The sequence below is a fragment of the Phycodurus eques genome, chromosome 16, assembly GCF_024500275.1.
Source record: "Phycodurus eques isolate BA_2022a chromosome 16, UOR_Pequ_1.1, whole genome shotgun sequence".
Taxonomy (NCBI): domain Eukaryota; kingdom Metazoa; phylum Chordata; class Actinopteri; order Syngnathiformes; family Syngnathidae; genus Phycodurus; species Phycodurus eques.
This window is the reverse complement of record NC_084540.1, coordinates 10210999-10230839: the sequence shown is the minus strand read 5'-3', so window position 1 is coordinate 10230839 and position 19841 is coordinate 10210999. Positions and strand designations below refer to the sequence as shown.

Here is a 19841-nt window from a genome sequence, read left to right as displayed (position 1 = left end):
GTGTCCAGCTCATTCCTTATCAGTATGCGGTGCAGTGACCCGCTCTGTGGCCCCCTCGCATCTCCTGGGCAGAGAGTGGTCCACCTTCTCAAAAGCCTACCAGTGACTGAGGAATGCTTTTAACATTGTCATGTGCCGTCTGCCTGTTAAATCAATTCCGTAACAAAACTGTCTCATAGCAGAGATCAGAGCTAAGGTTACATGTTTTTTATGGCTTTCATTTGAGCATTATGGAGTAACTGCTGCATGGCACTGCTCACAACCCTTCAAGCCAAATTCATCAGCTGCACACATTCATTTAGTCCGCAAGTGCACAAACTATTCTGCAGCGTGTCCTGTGTGGATTTATTACAGTGAGGGCAGTACATGTTGCTATAGGAACAGAGTGCTGTTCACTTACGTATACAGTATTAAAGACAGAATTGTCTGCTTTGTCACCTACAAAAAGAGTCAGGCTTGTTTGGCTGACTGACAAGTTGTGGTGGGTGCATGTTTGTGGCATCTTAATCATGACCTGCGCTCTAATAGCTGGATACTTGCAGGAATGTGCTGGCTTCTGGCTATTACTGTGTGATTTATAGGTGACATAAATTGAAATTTTAGAGCAGTGCCAATTACAGAGCTGTGCCCTCACATTCCCTGATTTGTCACCTTCCACAGCAAAAATATGAGCCATGTTGGCTTTGACATTCATTAATGACTCAGTTCATTGTTCATTTGGGCCCACTTAGTAGCTGTTTTTTCCTGTTTGGTCTGAATAACTACCTGAGACATTGTGTTCTTACCTAATTGGCCGATGCCTCATTCCGTCTGTATAGCATCATAGGCCAAAAAAAATAATAATAGGACTCCAGTGCCAGGAACATTTCTCACATTTGAAAAAATATGTCCATATCCTGCAGCAATGTTTTATCCTGTTTCCTCAAGATAGCTCCTCTATGGTTCACTCGTGTTTTTATTGAATTTATGTACTTCCAGTTAACTATTTTAAACACTGTATTTTCTCAAATAGTGGTCTCCTCCCTAACATGGTGTGTTGTAAATTTGAAACAAATAAGTGCCTCGTCCCTCAGAAAAATAGCAGGAGACCTGTTATGCATTATACAGTTGAACCTCGATAAAACGGACCCCGATATAACGGATGTCGGATAAAACGGACTGTTGGGACTGAACAATGTGTCTAAAAATAGTTTCCATTTGTCGCTTAAACTGCCGTTGACAAAGTCTGTTAGTTCCAGAATTGGCTGCTGTTGTTTACTGGCGCTGTGGCGCAATGTTGGCAGAGAATGAGACTGACATATTTCCGGGTCACAGATGTACAATATGATTAGATCCAATTCCAAAAGAATGCTTCTCGTGCCAATGTGACAGCCATGTTGAATGTGGGGCATTGACGTGGCGGCCATGTGACGATGATTATATCTATTGTCTATTGTACATAGAGCAGAAAGAGAGCGGCATGTCTGCGGTGTTAACTCTGAGGAGTACAAAACACAATTCTTTGGCGTCTGGAACATGCAATTTTTGGTACAGTAAAAGTTTTTTAAAAGTTCGCATTTGGCAACGGCTTTGGAATTAGGACGCACACTAATTCCTCGCGGGTCATGAAAGCCAATGATGAGTACTGCAAGTTAAAATTGTCACCATGACCAAGGACACCGACATGGTAAGTGCGCATAAAATGTGAAACTTTCTAGCTTTTTTTTTATATCTACAATAACTTTGTACTGTACTGGGCATTTTAGGCCACTAAAAATACCTACAAAACAATTTTGTACTGTGCAGTAATATGAGTGCATATGGCCTCCAAAAAAACAAAAACGTGCTTCATTGTAACGGACAGTTGGCTATATCAGACGACCCTCCGCCCCTATTAGTTCGTTCTATTGAGGTTCCACTGTATCTCACAGGATAAAGAATCACAGTACACTGAGGGCTTGATTAACTCAAGATTTGCATGTGCAAAAACAGGGACAAATTTGAATGTTCACGCAAACAGATGTGCAAGCTGATCTACTAACTGGGCGCACCCAGGATTGCGCCTGCCAAATGAGCCAAATTGCCCGGCAGTTCATTGTGCCTGTTCTGGGAGGAGTATAGATTAATTTAGCATGCACAATGTGATTTATCAAACCTGAGACGAATTGCGAAGGCTGATATTTGCGTCGTGAAATACCACGTCTAAAAGGCACGTGCAGAAATTGCAGCACCGCTGAGCAGTGGTGTGCAAAGACCTTTGGAGGGGCAGGTGTTCAAAGTTAAAAGGGGGCACATGGTACAAGAGGTTCAAACGACTTACAGAAACATACTTTATTATGTAAATTGCACTTGTAGTCTGTATGTGTGACTAACTCCTGCTCTGCCTGCTGCAGGCATCTCACACAGCACAGGAGATGATGCTTACGGAGCCCCAGACATGAAATGGGTAAGTAAGAAAAAAATTGTGGCCACAATAAAGCACGCAAAATGATCATTTGTGGTCACGAAATACTAATTGATGATTTCAGAATGGGTATAATGTGGGCACTAAATATGATTGTGGCCACGAAGTAGCTGTGGCTCCATTATGGACAGGTGGGTAACCAAAGTGAGAGCTTCTTCCCCTAATGTTTTGTGTGCATGTTATGCCTATTTCGTGGTCACAAATTAGCATTTTGTGTGTATGTTAGATCTACAGTATATGGTGGCCACAAATAGATTCCCATGTCATGTCTGGGGCTCCGTAGATGTTGGTGAAAATATTCTCTGGAGCTGTTTTTCTTTTCAAGGAAACACACAATCCACACTCAGCCCTCAATTACTTTGTGACTATACTGTATAGATAGAGGCAGTAAACAATTAAGCACCTCTGGTAGGACAATAATAACAATAAAATATCTCAACAATATAGCCATAGCATTCTGAGCACATGATCGTAAAGGGAAAAATGCATTAATGAAAATTGCACAACCTCCTTTGAGATGGAATACAATGACTGGAAAGCATAAGTGTCCAGATAATTAAATGCCAAATGGCAAAACTAAACACACCCAAATTCTGTCAAATAGGATTCTTTCCAGAGAGCGTATTGCACACAAAATGGAAAGGATTTGAACCATTTTTAAAAACATTGTTGTAAAAAGTCAAAATCCTTTGATTTCCAGTCAATTGAGGAATACTTTCTGATTGTCTTTGTCCTCCATGAAAGCAAACAAATTAAGTTTGTATTTTAAGCAAAACGTTTGTGATGTGTTCAAGAATACATTGTAAATGTGTGTAACAACATATTAAAAAGGAATACAATTGTTTGAATGGCTGTAAAATTGTGTATGTGGGCGAAATGTAGCGGGGTGACATATTCGGCGGTGCAATCGCCAGGTTTCCCTGCCCTGTTCGGCGCTTCAGATTCTGATCAAACTTTTATAACTTTCATGTCTGACTTAGGTAAAACTCACCCGTGCCGCAGCTTGTGCAGGGACACGGAGAAACTCTCACCTCAGCCCCTCCTCATTCATTTACACACTCGCTAATTCAAATGCTTTATAACTTTATTGATTTCTTAATGAGTTATAGCTTAATCTGTTTTTCAGATGGGCTATATTTTCTTGTTGAAAGGCCACAGATAGGGTTACAGGCACTCCCACACACACACGCAGTTACACACATGCGCGCGCACACGCAAAAAACAAAACAAAAAGAAAAAAACACTCTTTGGGCATCAAAGGGATAAGGGGCAAGGCTCTGCCACTCATCACCCTTGCACATCCCAGCTGCTGAGGAACAGGCAAAATAAGAGATGACAGGCATACGCGTGTGTGTGAACATAATTGAAATTGCAATTTCGGAGCTTCTGAATGATCTAAGTGCTGACTTGAAGCTAGTCTCAAGAATGGATCATGCCATGTAACCTATGATAAAACTCCTTTCAACTATGCATTTCTGTGCATCTGGGTCATTCCAGCGCGCTGCGGGAATTGAGTCTGGCCTCTTCCAGAGCAGTTTTTCAGTTGTACTGGCCCAAGTTTTAAATGTAAAGTTATGGAGGATGCATCAAACTCCCATTTACTTGAGGCAAGGTAAATCTAACGAAACATGGCTTTTATGCAGTTGCCGGCTTCCCAAAATTATTGTAGCGATAGATTTCTATTCTGTAACTCAGTAATATGGTTGTTTGCTTTTTCCACTAACTCTTCCAGTTCCATCACTTCGAACGTCATTCACTCTCACAAATTTTACATGGTGGAAACCATCAGAGCTACCCAAAGCTTCAACACCTTCTTTTAAATGTGGCAGTCTCAACCCCTTTTTCACCTGTTGCCTGCACTCTCTTAGAGTGAGTGAACATGCAATTAATTGCCCGCTATTTAGGATCTTTGTAAAAAGAATCTTAGTAGATTGCATACAACACGCCCCCCCCCCACCAACAGCGAGCGCTATGCGCAATCTGTAAGATTTAAAACGCAATTTAGCGTCCGTAGTAAATGAGGCGCCAAATATCCACTTGTCACACTCTGATTCAAATCATGCTATTTTGGAGAGTGGTCGTGTCTCGTACAAATCCCAAGCATGGCTTCTGTTGCCATGACGACCGGTGACGGCACTAGGGCATGAGACGAAGCGAGCCTCCTCAGTGTTGACGACTATATTGAGCAATGACCCGTCTAGCATCTTTTTGGGGGTGTTATTAGAGACTTCTGGAGATGCTGACACTCCCTCCGGATCAGGAGCTGTTCAGACTGCAAATAGATGGCGCGTCCGCCGAGCCAACCCTGACTAATATTTTATAAGATGTCCCATTTAAATTATGTGGCGATGACGATTTTCTTGTGATTAGTTTTCCAGACGCCTCTGTGCTCGTGATGCAGCGTTTTATGTTCCACCGAGCATTGTGCCTTTAGATTAGTTCCGCCCAGTCTCTCGGTTCTTGCAGTTTCTCAGTATTTTCTCTATAATAATAATAATAATAATAATAATAATAATTTGAAAATGTTTTAAAACTAAATTGTCATGTACAGTAGTGTGTGTTAAATTTGAGTTGCTGTATCCAGAATGACTGTTGTTGTTATATGATCCTGGAGAAACACCAATTTATTATTATTATTATTTTTTTTAAATATTACAATACAAATTTATTTGTACAATTAAAGCATCCCTCCTATTAAACACTTAAATAATTGCCGCTGGTTACGATATGAGGGATTTTATTGAATGTAAAGCTAAATAACACATTCACATCATATCAGTATGCTGTGAGAAAACCGAATAAACTTTAAATATACTAAAGAACACTGCTACCCACCCTTTTAGTTACAGGTAAAACACTGATTTTACCTTTTTTTGGGAAACTATTTATTGTTTAAATTAGTCGATTAAAACGGAGATGTTTACACCAATCTTTGTATTTTCAAAATATTATCACAGGTTTGTGATGCCATCAAATCAAGAAATGTACCTGCTTCTCTAAATTGAAGATGTTCATAAAATAGTTAAATAAAAGTAAGTTACTGTATTTCCCTTTCAATGTGATACCTTCTCACTTTTATTTAGAAATGCCTCACAATATTTGGGGTAAACCATAGCTTCCTTTTGAAATACTGTAAGCTCATGGTGATAGGTTATGAAAGCTCTCCATTAAAAGAGGTTGATTAATGTGTGTGGGTGTGTGTGAGTTTGTGAGTGAGAAGGTTGGGCCCTGCAGGCTCTTGGCCTGGTAGTAACTATCTGCAGTCCACCCGTGTGTAAGTGATACGGCTGCTGTGTTCGCTGGTGTGGCTAATCGAGCAAATGGTGGGTGAGATGAGAGGGCTGGCTGACAAGGAAATGGGGGCATTTTAGTGTCATAACCTCAAACGCGTCACCCATATTGTATTGCTGGTCTTTTTTGTTTCTTCGAGACATGCATTGACTTGACTGCGACACTGTTTGATGCGCTCATCTTTCTGAATGATTGTTGGACGTACACAGTGTGTAATAATCCTGTGTGAATGTGTTTGGGGCTTGTGTGAGTGTATGACTGCCGGCGACTCAAAGTGTGTGTGACAAGGCTACGTAAGCTGGTGATTTTGGTCGTGGGTAAATATGTACAGTATAAAGTAGAGCGGTTTTTTTTCCTGCGTATGTGAGCGCGGTTGCGTGTTCACAGGATTGTTTGCTAATCTGTGTACACCCACTGCAGTGAGGCAACTTTGTGGTACAGTATACCATTGCATTTGCACGATCCATGCCTATTATAAGTTTTGTGTGCAGCCAGTTCCTACACAAATATAGTATATTTTCATACAAAAAGTTATGGACGAGACTTTTTAGATTGTTGATGTTTTAAAAGTCTATCCAGCCGTTCATTTTCCATACCGCTTATCCTCACTAGGGTCTTCCGGAGCCTATCCCAGCTGACTCTGGGCGAGAGGCGCGGGAACAAATTAATGAATATATTAGTGCATATTAACATCAGTATAAATCACTGATTCCCAACCAGGGTGCAGCCGCATCCTAGTGTGCCATGAGAGATCACCTGGGGTGCTGCGCGAAACTATCCAATTTTACTTAATTTGTCCGAGAATTACAATTTATTCATTACAAATATCTTTTGTTCTTTTTCTATGCCAGCAACTGACAGGCAGAACAATCTAATCTTCCATTCGATAGCATAAGGTTCAATAAACCAATGTATTCACCTGTTGCCATTCATATACTGTAACAGAATGAGTATTGGCTTCCTACGAGCATATACAGTAAGTCCATCCATCCATCCATTTTTCTGAGCCGCTTCTCCTCACTCGGGTCGCGGGCGTGCTTGAGCCTATCCCAGCTGTCATTGGGCAGGAGGCGGGGTACACCCTGAACTGGTTGCCAGCCAATCGCAGGGCACATAGAAACAAACAACCATTCGCACTCGCAGTCATGCCTACGGCAATTTAGAGTCTCCAATTAATGCATGTTTTTGGGATGTGGGAGGAAACCGGAGTGCCCGGAGGAAACCCACGCAGGCACGGGGGAGAACATGCAAACTCCACACAGCCGGGGATTGAACCCGGGTCCTCAGAACTGTGAGGCTGACGCTCTAACCAGTCGGCCAGTGTGCTGTGAGATCTTTCTGATCTAAAATAGGTGCGTTGGCTCAATAAAGGTTGGGAAACACTGGTATAAATAACAACTGGAAGTAAGATGATAATTCACACCACTCGTACCATGGCAGTAAAAAAACTAAACTAAATAAAAGAAAGCGCTAAATGGTGAAACAGTGTAAGAAAAAAAGTTAGCTCTATAGTGTACAATGCATTTTATAATGGTTAATGGTATAGTTATCAATATCTAAAGTCTGATCTTAACAACAAAAGACCAAAAACTGTTGGGAAAAAAGTTATATGCATAAGTCACGATTAGCTCTGTTTTTACGATCCTTTTTCAGTCAATAATGATTTGAAACACACAAAATGGAGACTACACATTTATACATGAATACAAATCCAATGCCCACAAAACGTTGTAGAGGAAAGGCTCATGAAGAAACAACCAATTACATTTCAAGAACAGATTATATTGAAATCCATTTCGGTAATTATCTCGATACTAAGTCAATACCGTAGCACTGGAATGGTCCAACCCCAGAAACATTAAGGCACCCCCAATCGATCCTCCGTGAACCAGGAAGTAGTGTGGTAACTAAGATACAAATGGCCAAACAAACCCAATTACAAAGCTCTATGATTATTATTTTTCTTCATTTCTATTAATACTTCATTATAACATTGTATGACGAGACACATTATTTTGCAGTGCATGCATTTTACAGGAGTCGTTGGTGGTGGCGTTATGAGTGACATACTGTAGTTCTTCACTTTTTCACTAAATCCTCATGAGAATGCATTGTTCACACAGCATTTGTGTGTGTGAGTACCTCTGCAGTGAGTCTGCGGGTATGTTGTGTATCTGTGTCCATCAACTGCGCCTGTATGTGAGCGCATGTAGGTCTTTTTAATTGTTGCCATGGAAACAGAGTGCTGCCAGAGAAGTCCAGATTCAAAGAGGGCATCTCGAGCTCACGCGCCCTCTCACTATGTGATTCTCTCTCCTATCCCTCCTTCTTGTCTGTCTTGAATTCCTTTCTTTTTTCCCTCTCCTGGCGTTTTCTCCGCTTTACTTTCATCTTTCTTGTCTCACCAAGGTCCTCCTTGGTTTACGCTCCCTGTCTTTCCTCCCACTGCAGCCTCCTCCCTTTCTGTCTCTCTCTGTCCTCATGCCTCCATAATTCCTTCCCTCCCACCTCTCCGTCCTTCCTGGGGAGGCGTGTGGAGTTGACTATTAACACAGGGACCTGTAATTAGAGCTGACAAACCCCCAGCAATTACTTTTCCCTAAAGAAGTTGTTCTGTCATCTCTGCATAAGTCCCTCTATCTTCCTCACATTCTCTGTCCTGTTTTTTCATCCTGTCTGTCAATTCTTGTCATTAGCTGTCATCCTTTTTGCCTGATAGTTTTATTTATTTCATATTTTTTTTGGTTCTTTGTTCTTCTCATCTGCCTCCTAAATGCATGAACAAAATGCAGTAGAGACAAAATGTACCACATTTCTAAGCGGTTACACCACTAATGTTCTGGGTATGTCAGCCCACAAAGCTGGAGCCAACATGTTCCCACCTACTGTACACCTACTCTGACGATAGCTATACTGTTAAACGCATTAGGACACATACAGATTAAGAACAAAAGTAATGAGACTCACACCCGAATCAGTTAATCAATTAATCCATCCATTATTCCTTTGTATACTAATTCTTCATTTTAACCAGATCCAATCATCCATTTTCTATCGCGTTTGTCCACATTACAGTTGCGTGTGAGCTGGAGCCTTTTCGAGCGGGCTAAACCCTGGGCTGTTTACCAACCATTTGCAGGGCGCACATAGCCAACTATTCACGCTTACATTCACACCTATGGACAATTCCATCCATCCATCCATGCATCCATATTCTGTACCGCTTATCCTCACTAGGGTCGCGGGCGTGCTGGAGCCTATTCCAGCTATTTTTGGGAGAAAGGCGGGGTACACCCTGAACTGGTCGCCAGCCAATTGCAGGGCACATATAAACAAACAACCATTCACACTCACATTCACGCCTACGGGCAATTTAGAGTCTTCAATCAACCTACCACGCATGCTTTCGGGATGTGTGAGGAAACCGGAGTACCCGGAGAAAACCCATGCAGCCACGGGGAGAACATGCAAACTCCACAAAGGTGGGGTCGGGATTTGAACCCCGGTCCCCAGAACGTTGAGGCAGATGTGCTAACCAGTGAGACACCGTGCTGCCGGACAATTGCGTTGTCAAATTTTTCTTAAGTAGTAATTGAGTTTTGAGTGATTTTAAGTCTTCTAAGCTGCTCACAGCATGGTGGACGACTGGTTAGCACATCTGCCTCACAATTCTGAGTACCCGGGTTCAAATCTGGCCTCGCCTGTGTGGACTTTGCATGTTCTCCCCGTACCTGCGTGGATTTTCTCCAGGTACTATCACATACAATCCCATAATTTGTCACTGATCTTGTTTTCAACAGTTTGTCATTCAACTGGGATCTGCAAAAATATTGTCCTTATATTGTCCTATACTGTGACAAAATGTCATTTTCCTTTTTCTGAAAATTTCGTGTGAAGAAGCTAGTATTTTTATCCACGGAGAATTTCTGTCTTCCATAATACATACCATAATGTTGCTTCAGAGATTTCCACATGAATTATTGATCCCTGTGCTGGTTATACTGTATATAAACTATATGGCATCATATCATGTACGAGTGTGTTTTTATGCACTATTCATGTATGTCAAGAGTGACCGCCTATCCCTCAGTGTGGTTCTGGCTTGTTTCCCCCCATTCTTCTTCTCTTCCTTCTCTCCTTCCGCATCATGTCTGTGGACGACACTGACATGCACTAATTCACATAAGCCATGTAGCCTCTCGGCAATCCACTTTACTCAATCAATGTTGCATGGTTCTGTGTTCACTTCTATCTCACATTTAAACTGCTTTATTTCCTCTCCTTCTTAACTTTATTACATTTTTTCCCTTTTTTTTAATGCTTCCTTTCTCCTCTTTCTCTACAGGTATTTCTCTCCCGCTTCTCCGCCATGCCTGTCAGCGGCTGCCCCTCCCCCCTTCGCATCCATGCTGGGGTCTGCACCTATGCCCCCTCGCAAGGGAGGCGAGTCCGACACCTCCATCCAGCCCTGCCCCCATTGCTGCACTGCCACACCGTCTCACTTGGTGTCCTTCTCCTGCTGCTCTGCCTTCTTCACCTGCCCCCCACCTGTCACTCACGGAGAGAGAAGGGCGGCGGAGGAGGTGGCAGCCAGTACATTCCCATCCCTCCGCCCCCTCCGCACCATATGGCTCTGCCCAACATCCTGCGTGGCCTAAGCATCGCTGTTGTCCTGGTGGGCAACTCCAGTGAGATGGCACTGGCCGGTGCTCGGGAGAAGGAAGACTTTCTACACATGGCGCCCAACGTAGAGATCCTGACCATGAATGAGACGGACCCTAAAAGCATCATAAAAAGCATCTGCGACTTAATGACGGAGCACTGGCTACAAGGTGTGGTGTTTGGAGATGACACGGACCAGGAGGCCATCGCCCAGATCCTGGACTTCATTTCGGCCCAGACCCATATCCCCATCCTGGGAGTCCGCGGAGGTTCGTCCATGATCATGGCTGCTAAGGTAGGACACGATTGTCTTGTCACAAAATAATGCACTTTACGAAAGCACACTTACATTACACTTAACTGTGCATGGTAGGACATTTAAAAATGTAACAGATATACAAGTTGGTTGTCACCAGCGATTAAAGTCCAATCGTGCACTTACCTGTGATAGCTCTCAATGCATTAAAGTGGGGAAAAATCATCTGAAAATTATTTTCTATTCCCATGTAATGCACTTTCATTTGATTTTTTTTTTAGTCATTTTATTTCAAGTACAATGTTGACACCTACTTCCATTTTAGCTGTAGTTTATTGAGACATAGTGAATCTGAATCGGATTTGGATTCTATGCCAGCAAGTGGGTGACGAAGGGTGACTGGTTTACATATTAACTGATAGGCAACCTCTGATAGCTTGTAATTGTTCATTAGTGTGTAAGTGTCACTTATTATTGGAAAAAAATAGTATGAGGTTTCCAAAGCAAAGCAAAAAGGTTTGATAAACAATGTTAAATGGACTGCACTTATATAGCGTTTTTATCACAGTGTCCAAAGCGCTTTACAAAGCCTCACATTCATACACCAATGGGCCACTGCTGCCATGCAAGGTGCTGCCAGGCCCACTGGGAGTAAATTAGGGTTCAATGTCTTGCCCAAGGACACTTCGACATGCGGACAGTCGTAGCCGGGATTCGCTCTACCTACTGAGCTACACCCGCCCAAAATAAGAACAAGACGAGGGTAATGGTTGTCCTTTCATCGAGTGGAACATTTGTGAATCAAAGCTCACTGGCCTTGGCTCGCCAACACTGTTTTAGTTCATTCCTGTGTGTTTGATGGAGTTGAGGTCAGGGCTCTCAAGGTCTTTCATCAAGTATGTCCTAATGGACATTGCTTTGTACACTGGGGCACAGTCACAGAGGAACAGAAAAGTTTCTTCCCCAAACTGTTCCCACAAATGAAGAGTGCAGTTGCCCAAAATCTCTTGGGAGGATAAGTTAACATTTTGGAGGAAAACTAAGGTGTCTAATCCAATACTTGTTTGATAGTGCTGATCAAAGGGTCTGAGTATGTATTTCTTTTCAATGTTTTATTACTTTATTATTCTCTATTGTTGATCTATTCCTTTCTATTTCTGTAGGCCACTGATGTATTACAGCCTGTAATGTAAACTTGATTTGGACTGTTAACTGTCAGTCAGTCACAAAGAGAGAGACAGACAGACCAGACAGACAGAGGAGAGGGTAAGCCTGATGTCTGACTTGAAAGTTAAACAGCTGCTAGCGATAATGCCAATGGTAGGATCAACTGGATATTGCACTAGAACAGAGAATGGAGATTTTCCTATTTATTATGCCTTGCCTAATGGGATAGAAAAATGCTTGATCTGTGTCTGCCTGGATCTGGACCTTGAGCCAATTCCTCAAAATCCTCATCCATTTCAAACTTCCACAAATCTATCTGCTCGTAATGACCACCGGAATATGTTGAGTAGTGTTGCGTCTTCTGCTGACAGTGTGCTAGTTGGTCTGTGATTTTAACGCCTCAGGGAGTTTTGTTGCATTTCCACCCACCGTGCCCCCTTCCTCCAGTTTTGGTGCCATCAGGTCCAGGTCATCAGTTGCACCAGCACACACATGAGCTTTAGTGACAAGTTGAGGTCAGCAGCTGCCACTGAAGCTCGTATTTCTGCCGCTTTTCATCAGAGATTTATGAAGAGAAATGTACAGTACAGTCATCTTCCATTTACAACGTTTTTGTTGACAAAGCAGTTCTCACACACATTTTCAGGTGTGTCTGCCTCTGCTTTATGGACCACAGTGCTTTTTAACTCCACTAACTAATAACATCTAAAAGTGACGGAGCTGTTTCATGAGAATTGTTGGCATCCCTGTATTATGATGTAAGGAGGATGTTTAAATACTTAAAGTGGGCTGCGAATACATGCGTGATCGTGCAATGGTACCTTGACTTACGAGTGCCCTAATGCTTCTGTTCTTGTTCTTGTTACAAGTGAGCCTCAGATATGCTGCCGCTCGAGTGAAGTGATAAAAAGATTAAAGGACAGCCACAGTGAAGCCACAGTGGGGGGTCAAATTAATGGCATTTCAATAATTTAAATAATTAATTCAATTAAATTAATGAGTAAACTGAGTGGCGGCACGGTGGACGACTGGTTCGAGCGTCAGCGTCACAGTTCTGAGGTGCGGGGTTCAATCCCCGTCCCCGCCTGTGTGGAGTTTGCATGTTCTCCCCGTGCCTGCGTGGGTTTTCTCCGGGCACTCCGGTTTCCTCCCACATCCCACATCCCAGAAATATGCATTAATTGGAGACTCTAAATTGCCCGTAGGCATGACTGTGAGTGCGAATGGTTGTTTGTGTCTATGTCCCCTGCGATTGGCTGGCAACCAGTTCAGGGTGTACCCCGCCTCCTGCCCGATGACAGCTGGGATAGGAAGCGGCTCAGAAAATGGATGGATGGATGGAGTAAACTGAGTTACAAGTTTGGTCACAGAACAAATTAAACTCACAAGTCAATGTACCACAATAGTTTCTCAAATGGCCTTGGCTCTAATAGATGCTGTACCCTAATACAGGAAGTCCTCGATTTACGAACGCGTTCCGTTCCTACGCTGGCGACGTTAACCCCTGCGTCTCCCGACCACGGTCAGGTGACCGTAGCAGGAAAGGTTAACACTTCGTATAAAGAAACTAAAATAGATGAAAATTAAAAAAATAAGATGCTGTACTTGCCATTACTGCTGAGAGGGTGAAAAAAGGAGGACGAAAAAGGCAAAGATACTCCCGCCGCACAAACACAGACAAGCACTATGCACTCGCTAAGCAGAAACACTATGGTGTGTCTTAAGTCGAAACGTCGTAGCGCGAGTGCGTCGTAACTCGAGGACTTCCTGTAATCACAGGGATGGCTACCATATATAAATGAATCCCAAAGTGAAAAAATCCATTTGCAATAATAGACTTTCTCAAAAAAACGTTTTACCCCTAATAGACACCTGGTAATTAGTGCAGTTTATTAAACATCCTCAGCCACTATGAGGAATAAGTTACATGTGTTTGTATAGGCATTTAAATGATGGATTATTGAAAGTTCATATGGTCTGAGTTCACCAGACAAAACAAAAGAGCCTTATTTTGTTGCAAAAGGTTTAAATAGATTTCCCTAGCCACCAGCAGATTCCACCTCTCATGAGAGGTTTCTCCCGGCGTTACCAGGACTTGAGAGAGCTAAGACGGGGCTGTACTAAGGCTTTGTCTCCAAACGGATTTGTGTCCGACTAATGGGCTAAGACAATTCTCTGGCGTAAATACGATAGAGGAGGATTGGCAGAAGGGAGTGAATAAAACATAGGAGGAATGGAGGAATTCAGGTAGTGAGAATAAAGTGGGGTGGGAAAAATTCTGAAGGTGGCCATGCGGTTTCAATTTGCGTATGGAGACACTGTTTAAGTGGAATGATATACAGCGGGTATGAAAAATCTTCCCTTGTTCAAATGCCAGGTTTTGTGATGAGAAAAATGAGACCAAGATAAATCATTTCAAATTTTTTTCCACCAATAATGTGACCTACAACCTGTACAACTCAATTGCCAAAAAAATACCTGAAATTTTTTGAGAGGGGAAATAAAAATAAACAACTGCGACATCCCGTTATAAGAGGGTGTGCACACTTGTCCAACCACGTAATCTCTGTCCCACCCCCACCCCAAATTGAGTTGAACAGGTTCTGGCTCATATTAATGGCAGAAAACTTTTGAAATGACTCGTTTGTCTAATTCTTTTATTTCACAAAAACATGGCATTTGAACAAAGGTGTATAGATTTTTACATCCACTGTTACTGTTTGAAAACTTAATGCGAAATTCAGTGGTAAAGAAGTGACACAGAGACAACTGTTGTTTCACATGAAAAGCATTGAATGCAAAATAAAAGCAGTCAGGACACGGCCAAGGCCTAAGAATTTGTCGCTCGTGAAATCTATGATTGAACAGCTAAACAGGGGGTCTTAACTTAATACAGTATTACAGAAGCACATGAAATGATGAGATTACTAGACCACAACTTTAAAGTACTGATATATTGATGCTAAATTGTAATTTATGACCTCACATACACATTGGTAATTGTTTACTAAACATCCATTCATTCACTTTCCATACCGTGATACCGTTATAAGAGAACAACAAGTTGAAGCTTCGGAAAATAATCTTTGCACTAAGGAAATAAGGCTTCAATCCATCACACCTTCGATGCACAAATGTGCACACACGCTCACGCACATGTGCGTGCACACGCGCACTCACACAAATTTGAAGGACAGACACGAGTATTAGAATTGGCAAGACAAATCTGTATTTTTATTACACGTGAAAAGGAGAAGATGACATTGAAAGAATATCATAGAGCACTTGGATTTTCAATCTGTGGAGAATACAGAAAATATGGGGAACCGTACAAGACAGTTCCATAAAATATATCTAACATGGGATGACTCGAGTCTTGTGAAGTCAAATTGAATTAGCCTAACAGTTTTGAATCTCATATTTATCTCCAAGATGCACTGTAATTATGATAAAGTTAGAAACGTATAGCGATTATGAGACAGAGGTTTTGAACAAACTGAATTTTATGAATAATTTCTCTCACCGATGGAGAGAAAACCTGACTGTGTAGTGGTTCACTCACCTGACTGTCGTGTTCATGACATAATTTAAAACATGAGTTCTAGACCAAAAATTAAATGGGCTTCATATTGAAAATATATTTATCAGTCTTGTAGTAGCTATATATTTTCGAAACCAATCTTACAAAGCTCCAAATTAGTTTTCAAGTTAGTGTATTTTTATTGAAATGTCCTCAAAAATGAACTTTGCACACCTGAGTTTAGATAAAACATAAATGACATAGATTTAAGATTAAACCTAGCCCTTGTTTTTACATTGAGATCATTTGAGCAAGAATTGGCTATATGTGTTAGACTATGAAATTATCTTTTTGGAACACCAGTTTTCTTTTATTTTGAAATACAATATCAGGTCTTCATCAAACCTCTTTTAGTGGAGTCCTTGGTGGTCTGTCCCACAGATCTGGACTTGTATTGCGATACCAAGGGGATTATTTTAGGGTGGCTTTGGCTCAGTAGGTAGAACAGGTTCGAATCCCTGCTACGATCGTCCGTCCGCATGTCGAAGTGTCCTTGGGCAAGACACTGAACCCTAATTTGCTCCCAGTGGGCCTGGCAGTGCCTTGCATGGCAGCAGTCGCCCATTGGTTTATTAATGTGTGTGTGAGAATGTGAGGCTTTGTAAAGCGCTTTGGGCACTGTGATGGTGTAGATAAAGCGCTATATAAGTGCAGTCCAGTTACCATTTATTTTTCATAAGATATCACACAAACTACATTTTTTTAATACATCTCAAGATTCAAATGAACCTTGCTGGTTACATTCCTTAACCGAAGAGCATTGACGCCCTTGTTATTGGGAAGCTTTTATTTTGAAGGTGGCTTTCGCCGCGAGTTGGCGACTTATTACCGTAATGCCTAGTATGAACAAAATTAGGGGCGGCTGGCTTGGTTGTTATTTTACGAGTGGAGGCTGGCTTGACCGCAGTCATTTTCGGGGGTCCTTAGCCAAAACCGATGTTGTTTTGCACAATGCACATACTGGTGCTATATACCTACTGGGGGCGTGCCTTTAGCGTCCTCCTTCACGCGCACCCTTCCCCCTTTACGTCCGCATGCTGTCCTCAGCCATGTCCGCTTTTACTCTGTATAACCAGCGTGTCGGCAGGAAATGCTCCCAGTCAGTCAAGCGGAGCGCTCATCACACAACAACATTTATAGATTTTGGAACTCAGTGCACACGCAAGGCGCGCCGCATTATAAGGCGCCCGTCCATTTTGGAGAAAATTTAAGACTTTTAAGTGTGCCTTATGGTTGTGAAAATACGTTAGGTTTTCAAAGCCCATCTACAATTTAGGTGACATGTTGCAAATGGATGAAATCTTTCAGTGGAAGTTTAGTTGGGATTTTTAAAAAAATATACATGTGCTAGTAATTCCACTTAAATCCAATAGAAGGAACAATTTGCACAATTTTACAAAGAAGGAAATTTAACTCATACTACGAAAAGGAAAAGCTGCTCTTTGCTTGGTAAAGTGTAAGCTAAAATAGTGGATAATAGTATCTAGTACAGCTGTGCTCATAAAATAGTACCAGATTGGGAACTAATCCAACAGTTTAAGGGCGTGCATTACCTTGCCAGCACGGCTGGAGTTGCCAGTCTTTAATCCGTAGTTTGTTTCCAGCACCACTTTGCATGCATTTTCTCCCACGAACATCGTGTGTGCATGGGCGTCAACAATCAGCAAATCTAAAGCGTATGGTTAATGTTCATATTACCAAGACATGCGTAGCCATTTTCCTTCGCTTGTCTAGAAGGTATGGCTTTGTAATGGTACAAATAGCTGTTAGTTGTCGCTGATCACCTTAGGCCACTTTATTATGTGAGCAGCCAGCTAATCTACGAGAGGCTGCTGCTGGAGGATACAGATAACATCCACTGCTTCATATGCCTTAAATGGAGGATAGTCAGCAATTAAGAAAAAAGAGATAATGCAGCCAATTCCGATGACCTAGAGGAAACTGTAATGAAATATGAATAACAAATGCATGCATGCAAATACGTGCCAGCAGACATGAGATCAGCGCTGGCATGCACCCACACATCCACACACATATTCAATGTGTCCCTATTTATTTTAATTTTTTTACACTAGAAAAAAATTTAAAAAAAAACAATTCCTTGTGGGTCTGAACATAGATGTGTCTGTGCTTATTTCCCCCAATTAATTCCTACAATTGGACCCATTGTTGTGGTAATCACTTCCTGAACTCATTAAACATAATGTGTCTCCTGCTCGGCAGCACCTCATACTTGCTTAAACAGACACAATTAGCAAAATTTGTAAGTGATAAGAGTTCATTTGCCGCTTTTTTAGCACTCTTAGTTCCCATTTTGGTCCCTGTCTCTTTTAGGTGCTCGTTCACTTCATTTGTGTGCTTTGTTTTGTGCCCATTTGCCCCCTTTTTGGACTTTCTTTCATGCAGTTTTATTCATGGCTACACTTTTGTTGCTCTCTGTACAGGTGTATCGCTTGCATACACTGACCAACTGTGTACAACACGATAGCCACTTGAATGTATGAAATATTCCACCTTTACAAACAACCGTGCTTTGAGCTTTGATTGATACTGTAAGAGAGCTATTCATTTAACAATATGTTTGTTATTGTGGTTGTAGTTTTCAGTGGTGTAAAGCTTCGTGTAATATTTTGATTATTTTGTGCAGCGAAATCTGGTAACCATAATATTCCATCTCTGAGTAAGATCCAGTGCAATTATACACCACTGCAAACTACTAGAACAATAATTGAAATATTGTGCAGTTATTACCTCTTTGACAGTTTTAATCAAAATCGAGCATTATTATCTTTATAAAAGGCAAAAATAACCCTTGACAATACAGTTTGGTATTGGATCTGCGTAGATTGTGATAGTGATCATTAGGGGTATCCTGTATCTTGGAGATCGGAAATCAGTCTGATGTCACAAAAAAAAAAAAAAAGGGATCGGATCGGACTTGATCCAAAATCTCCGATTTTACTACTCTTATACAAGCAGTCCATTCCATGCACTGCTCCAGCACTTCTATCCAGCAGCACCCGGATGGCATGCAAAGCCCACGTGATCACAACAACAGGTTGCTAAGGAGTAAGAGTGAATGTTGTTTACTTAAATTGACCCTGCGGCTGAAGTGCACTGTAAAACTGAACAGACAAAACAAAATAATTACACATATTGAATGTTCAAATACATCATATACATCAAATCAATCAAATCAAATCCTTAATTTCTTTCTTCATTTTTGCTAACACACAATGAATGAAAATCACCATTGACGAGCTAATGAAAATTAGCATCGAACTTGTGGCACTTATAGCTCCAAAAATGACTATTGCTACAAAATATATAAACATATATGTGTGTCTAAACACATACAACAGGCAATATAACAATACTCTCTGGCATACTGTATACAGTGGGTACGTGGGTTCCGTGGTCAGTGGTCGTGCCCATTGTATACTGTATGTATGATAATTGCTGAAATCGGATCGGACCGATATAGGTATTGGCCAAAACTCAAGGCTGCAATATTGGTATCTGATCAGAAGTGAAAAAGTTGGCTCAGGACATCCGTAGTGATCATAATATCGTGCCTGGATGTAGTAAAATCGTATTGTACTGAAAGACTTAAATGATTTTATACTGATCATCGTCAAAAGTGCTAGTGTGTATGTGTTGTCTATTTTTTTCTAAAAGGTTTTCACTCATTTTTGTCCGTCTTTGAGATGGCACTAGCACGACCATGATTTGCTTAGTGCAAAGGACCACAGTTAAAAGTACCAATAAGGAAAATAGATTTGTATTCCACGGCCATCCTACAGTGTCATATACGTTTAGGTGAGTGTGGGAACTAAAGATGGACAACCGTAAACATGCATTCGAAAAAATGTGGTCAGAAGTTATAGGTGGTAAGTCAATGGAATTGCATCTTCAGGTGAATGACCTGAGGTTGACCAATTTGAAATTTGATCAAAAAGGTTGAAGAACACAAACAGCCGCAATGCAAGAGGTCATGTGAGGTAGCCTCGTACTTCACAAACCTCACTTCAGCGAGCGTTAGTGATATTAACTCAAACATGTTTGAAGATTTTTTTGGGGGGGCTTTTTTGCAAAGAAGAGGAGAAGACAACCAGTAGAGTATGCTTGTGAAGTTACATGACTTTAAGACTCACATTCAAAGAACAGCAGGCCATCAACATAAAGACTGGTCTCAAGAGAGACGAGGCTTTGCAGAAATGTTTCCGTCATATTCAAATGTTTCCGTCATATAAATATTCCCCTTGGTGTGAATGTGAGTGTGAATGCTTGTTTGCCTATATGTACCGCAGTCCAGGGTGTACCTACCTTTTGCCCAAAGTCAGCTGGGATCGGCTGCAGCTCACCCACAACCCCTAATTAAGTCACATACTAGAGAAATTGATAGATTTTGTGTACACAATTCTAAATAGACAGGAGAGGTT

General features: G+C 41.5%; 1 protein-coding gene across 1 annotated transcript in view; it reads left to right on the top strand.

The window, feature by feature from the left end:
* Window positions 1-19841, top strand: part of grin2ba (glutamate receptor, ionotropic, N-methyl D-aspartate 2B, genome duplicate a) — a 139744-nt gene that overhangs the window by 20820 nt on the left and 99083 nt on the right. Inside the window, exon 2 of the mRNA XM_061700278.1 lies at window positions 10080-10691. Within this exon, the coding sequence (XP_061556262.1) occupies window positions 10080-10691 (612 nt within the window). The remainder of the gene's footprint in view (window positions 1-10079; window positions 10692-19841) is intronic.